The sequence below is a fragment of the Anas platyrhynchos genome, chromosome 6 (genome assembly GCF_047663525.1).
Source record: "Anas platyrhynchos isolate ZD024472 breed Pekin duck chromosome 6, IASCAAS_PekinDuck_T2T, whole genome shotgun sequence".
NCBI classification, from domain to species: domain Eukaryota; kingdom Metazoa; phylum Chordata; class Aves; order Anseriformes; family Anatidae; genus Anas; species Anas platyrhynchos.
Window position 1 is genome coordinate 26,039,489 of NC_092592.1, and position 6,000 is coordinate 26,045,488.

The 6,000-nt window shown below is 43.2% G+C and overlaps 1 protein-coding gene across 7 annotated transcripts in view; it reads right to left on the reverse strand.

Annotated features, from left to right (window-relative positions):
- KNDC1 (kinase non-catalytic C-lobe domain containing 1) overlaps positions 1-5,469 on the reverse strand; it is a 62,758-nt gene extending 57,289 nt beyond the window's left edge. For 2 of the 7 annotated variants that reach the window (XM_027460149.3, XM_027460148.3), the window contains exons 1-2: positions 4,690-5,467; positions 63-261 (exon numbers count right to left, since the gene is read on the reverse strand). In XM_027460149.3, coding sequence (XP_027315950.3) covers positions 63-261; positions 4,690-4,788 — 298 coding nt within the window. In that variant the 5' untranslated portion in view covers positions 4,789-5,467. Of the gene's footprint in view, positions 1-62; positions 262-4,689 lie in introns of all 7 variants that reach the window. The other 5 variants (XR_011810079.1, XR_003497971.3, XR_011810080.1 and 2 more) reach the window with 5 other exon arrangements.
- Between the last annotated feature and the right edge of the window lie 531 nt (positions 5,470-6,000).

Consider the following 6,000-nt stretch of genomic DNA (forward strand, 5'->3'; position numbering starts at 1 on the left):
CAGCCTCTCAGAATGAGTTTCCACAGTTTTAAAACAAATTGCCTGGAAACACAAATACTTACCACTGAGTTGTTCCATGAAGCATACATTGCCATTGGTGTTAAAAGCCAGTGTGTCAGGAGTGATGCAGAGTGTCTGGAAGATTGCAGAATGGGCAATGCTCTTCAGAGAATGGCAACACTCCAGGCAGATTGCCCAAATATCTTGCTCAGTAAGACAGCTATCCCGCAGTGACAAAATATCAGCAAGGGACACATTCTCCTGCCAAGACACGAATTCATAAATTACTTCGCATTTCATGACATTACTTTGAGTATCATAGATTACATTTGACACAATTGGCTACAACTAATGTTTCCAGCAACTTCTCAGACTTTCTAGGACAGCAATTAACACCCTGAGAACACAAAGAAAATAATGTTGCTCTTACAGTTTGTCTCTAAGAGGCATACTTAACCTGAACAAAGGTATCACAGTATGTTAACACCAAAAAGAGACTTACTAGGGAGTTACATAAACACCGCATCAAAGTTAGGGAAACACGTCATTCAGAGGTAAAAGCAGTGAGACTAAATCAAAATATTTTGTTTAATCCATGTCTCTCTTAAATTGTCCCAGGTGCCCCTGGATAAACTACTTTTAAATTCTCTTCACAGCAGTTTTTCCTAACAGTGAACAAGTACCCTCTAAACTGGCATGTCTTAAAAATGACGCTGTTGTGAAGTTTAGTGGTGTAGACCATTTAATAAAGCCTCAAAAGTCAAAATTCCTGCAGGAAAAGTGTTCTTTGACTTAAAATAGAAACATTTTAGTTGTCCTAGACTTATCCATTATTCCCAATGTTCTTGTGATCAAAACAGCATACAGACTTGGTTCTAAATTACTACCTGAAACTGTACCTCAGCTTCCTTTGACCATTTCATTACAGCAAGGCTATAAAAAGTTTGTTTCCAAAAAAATAAATAAAAATGCAGCTCAAATGTAGCTCTTCTGGTCAAGACATTCAGAAATAACGCAAGCAGCTGAGCATTTTTTGTCCGTTTTTAGAATACTAATACGTTACCTGTAGCTACAGAAGTAAAATTTCCATGAATTTAAAGGCATGACAAAAGCATAAAAACAACCAAAACGCCAATTCCTTCAGTAAAGAAAAATAAGCAAACAGAAAAATAGAAATATCTACAGAAGCTACTTTGTAGCAAAGCTATACTTTATTAACATTATATACATTATTAACTATGTTATTTGTCATTAATTTATAAATAGTAATTAAGATTAAAGACTTTACTTCTGAACTATAAGTATACCTTGAATTGAAGACAAACGCTCATTACTTAGAACACAGAAAATAAACTCTCCCTTGGTCAGCATAATAGCACGAGATATTCTAGAGTTCTGAAATGGAAACTGAGTTGTAGTGGTTTAAAGTTTTAATCCTGGAGATGAAACTTGAAAAATACAGTTATAACTTAATTTATGTACCTCATTACTGGACAATATCAATAAAATCTGGATTACCATTTACAGATGGGGTAACAGTTTGTTGGCATGTCTTTTGGAGAATAAAGTACTACATTCACCACATTCTTAAAAAAAAAAAAAAGCCAATCCTTAGTCCAAAATTTTGGTTTTCAGTCTAAAGTACAATACTTAATACTTATAAGAAAAAAAAAAAAAAAAAAAAGGGAAATAAATCATGCTTATTACTATTTGGGAACCTTAACTTCTAGATTAAATACTGTAATTTTTGCCAACCTACAGGGGGATTGGTTCACTAATGGCTGTTATTATCACAATGCTTTCAAGCACTAATCACAGACCTTCAACCCTCCGAGTTCAGTCCTATATAACAAGGAAGAGCAAAAACCCATACAACTCAGGTAAGTGAAAAAACAGATTTCTTCTTCTCTGCGCTGTGCTCAGAACCTTATGTGCAACACTGTCATCAGATTTTGAGGATGGATGAGGAAACTTTGCACATCTTTATGAGAAACTTCTGTCAAGCATGAAGGCAGCACAGGGGTTCTTATATGTGAAAACATAAGCACATGACGAGGAGCTGGACCACAAGTCATAAGGCTTTGAAGCTGATCAAGCTGAAAGGATGAGGACAGGCTTGGCACAGGATGACAAACTGCTTATCATAACTTCATGGAAAAAAAAAAATATATCATCTGTGATCAAAGCAATGAACCGGTAATTATTTTTAATTTTTAATGTTTCTAGGATCATCCAAGCTGGATACCTAGGTGACATGGTTACATTTGCCAAAACTGCAATGAATGTTTCATTAATCAAGATGCAAAAACATGAGTCTCAGCTGTGCATATGGACAAGAAAGGCTTAATTTAGAGGTACTATAATAAACACCTAACAACTGCAAACTTTAAGACAGCCTCAATGTCAAGGTGCAGTCACGATCAGGACTTGACTTCCTTTTGAGTCAAGCTTTCAGGTTGAGCTCTAGAGCTGATACTGATCATTAGCAATGATATATGTAGTTTAAACATACAAAACCATCTTTGTTTTGGGGACTAAATGAAGGATGATGATCTCATGTCAAACAAATTTATCTTCCTTCCAGGTAAAGAGAAAGTTAGGTAAAACAAAACAAAGCAATAAAGAAAGCTGAGCTCATGTTCAGTGGCTTTCATCAGCAATGGATGTATGGGTGAAGATTAGAAAACAAAAACAAATCAAAAACAAAGCAAAACAACAACAACTAAAAGGCAAACAACCACTCAAGAAACCTTTGTGTCCTTCCAAGGAGGAAGGTTTCAGGACATGAAGTTATTTATTTTATGGAAACTGTATTTCTCAAATGGCTGCACTATCTTGATCTACTGCAGCAAAGCAGCACCTTGTTAGAGAATGAGGGTTTGAAAATACTGAGACGTGTATTTAAGACGTGGCTTTAAGACCATAACAAAGCAGTTTCTGGCAAGCTGGAGCTTCTGGAAAGCCATGACTGCAACATTGTGGTCCACTGAAGACTTACAGGAAAACTAGAGTCTTTGTTACATAGAGGCAGAAGCCTTCCTCACTTGTCTCATGATCAGCAGAAGATACCTGAAAAAGCCATTTACCGCATGATAACTAGAAAAAGTTAGCTGTTCAGACAATATTTTAATTACTCCCTTTAGATTTCAGTTTTCCCTTGTATTTTCTTCAAAAAGTATAAAACACAGTTCAGTAGTATATGTAATAAAGCAGAGAAAAGTGGAAGAGAAAAATTAATTGGCCACAGACAGCTTCTTAAAAAAAAAATAAATCAAGGAGTTTTAGACCAAGAAAGTCTTGGTAAATAAACATATTTTAAATACATCATTCCCTCTATTTCCTATTCATTTGCTCAGGCAGCATCCAGCTTCACATGTTGGCTTCTATAAACCACATACATCAGACACCGGCCTCACCACATAAAGCAATGAGAAGCACAGGCTCCACTCAGTGACTAAGCATCTAAGTAGGTACCTCAGCATTCACAGCTTCCTGGCACCTTTTTGTCAACATAGTTTATACAAGCTTCAAAACAATCTATTCTAGAGTCACGGATAAGACAGCAAACGTCATTCAGTACGTTCATCAGATTTGAAGAAGGTCATGTTTGTTTTTTCAACAAGAATATTGAAAATATTCATGTACCTGGAGTAATTAAACAGAAGGGGCTGGTGGAAATCTACAATCAAAGTATATGTTAAGCAGCTGAGAGAAATGGGCTCAGGTCTTCCTCCTACAGAAGGAAGATTTGACCCTCAGCCTTCTTCCATCCTGAGCAAATACTCAGTATTTGTATTGAAGTATTTAAGCTTATGTGTAAAGGGGAGGCCACTGCCACCTGCCTTCTGTATTTTGCATGTGCCAGTCTGAAAGGGCCTACTGCAGTGAGTACTACAGATGATGAAGGAAGAGTACACATTTGATTTATAAGAGTGGACTCTGGATTAAGACTAGAAAAGTCAGTTAATACCAGAAGGGTGAAACTACTGAGCCATTAGATGGCTTATGGAGGTTGGAAGGGACTTCTTATTTTCAAACACACATTCCTGGGGTTCTTGAAACACCAAATAAGCAAGACTACAAAGGCTGGTCTGGGGAGGAAGCAACTCACATACGGTTCTCCAAACTTTGACTTCAGAGTTTACACAACTTACCATTTCATCCAAACATTCACTGAGGGGTAAGGAACATATTGTGGAAGCAAGCAGGAGCAAAAAAAAAAAAAAAAAAAAAAAAGCGCAAAACAAAACATGTCCAGATAAATTTGATTACAGAACCAGACTTAGCTACAGGTTATTTGGCACAATAAATATTTAAAAGCTTTTTTATGTTTTTTTTTTTCCTGACAAAGGCCTTTTTACAAAGGGCAATAAGAAATGGCTGTATGAATATCAAGCTGGTGGCCACTGGAAACACTTTTGCCCATTTAATAAATTGCAATTTATTAGGTACTATAAGGGAACACTTCACAACTGCAGAGCTACCCCACAGCCGCAACAGGGATTACGAGGCACCCCATCCTGGAGGACCATGACTTTGCCGTTGTGTGCAGAAGGTGGATGGGGATGGACCAAGCCCAGCTGGGCTCACCGGGCAGGAGGGAGCCGCGATGGGCACAGCAGCACCTACAGCCGTGTCTGCGGTGCCCCCGGCCCCGCCGTGGGGCTGCCCCCACCCTGCCGCACTCACCTCGTCCTCCAGCAGCGTCGGCAGAGGCTCGAAGTCGTAGCAGGTCACCTCCTCCTCCTCCTCATAAAACCCATCCTCCGCAGCGCCCACGGCCTCCATTCCGCCCGGGGAGGGAGCAGAGGCTTCGCCTCCTCAGCCCCGCCGCGCACCCAGAGCACGGCCCCCGCCGTGGCACATCCCCACGCCCGCCTGCGGGCTGCCTGCGGGCTGCCCCCGGCGGCGACCCCCGCGGCGCCGCGCTCGCCCGCCCGCTTTAACCCCTTCTCCTCCCGGCGGGGCCCGGCCGCGGGGCGCCCCCTGCCTCTCCCTTCGGCCCGCTGCCGCCGCCCGCCTAAGCCCTCGGCTGGGGCAGTGCTGCCATGGCAACGCGGCCCGCCGCCGCCTCACTGCGGCGGCTCCCGCCCCTCCTGCGGCGGCGCCCGCCTCGCCCTCCGCCCCGCCGCGACCCGGGACGACACCGGGCACCGGCCGCCGATGCCGGCGAGTCCTCCGGAGCCCCGTGCTCCGCGGTTGCGGCGAGCTCTCGGAGACAGGGCGGCGGCGTTGCGGTGGGCCCTGAGGGGCGCGCCCGCCGCAGTGCCCGCTGCGGCCGCCCGGGGCGAGCGGGTGCCGGGACCGGTCCCCGGGCGGAGGGCGAAGGGCCGGGGCGGCAGCGTTGCCTGGCGGCCGGGGTGTTTACAGCCGGTGTGGCCCTGGAGCTGCCTCGGCCGAGCGGTTTCCTCGCCTCACGGGCGTGCTGAAGGCCCTGCGTGCCCCCCGTGCCTCGCGTCCCCCCCTCACCGGTTGCTAAATAAATGGGATTTTTCAAACTGATTATCGACTTTATTTTCATTAGACCCGACATTTATTTGCTATCCACAGGACTTAGAGCATCTAAAATAACGTTATGAATGCTCCCTTTGAAATTGAAGCTTCACGGTCAAGATTTCCCTCCAAAGTAGCACAAAGTGCATGTTTTTGTTACAAGTAACCCCTATTGTAAACCACAAATGGTGTCACGTAAACAGCACACAGCTGGTCCCGTTACTGTGTGGGAAGAGGAACCCAGCAGTCTGTAAAACAGGTCTGCATATGCTCCATCAACCTGTGAGCAGCAGAACCCTGATTTAGCCTTGGCCACATCACGATCTCGTTTCTCCATTGTGACCAGCAAGGCAGACAGAAGGGGCTGTTTTCTTCTGTAATTAAGTTTCACAATTACTGGTACGTGGAAAATAACAGTACCATTTTCATTATTCTTGTTTCCTGTATTCCTATAATTTTATGTCAAAATAGAGTATGTTAATGGATTAATCTGTGCACATTGTATCA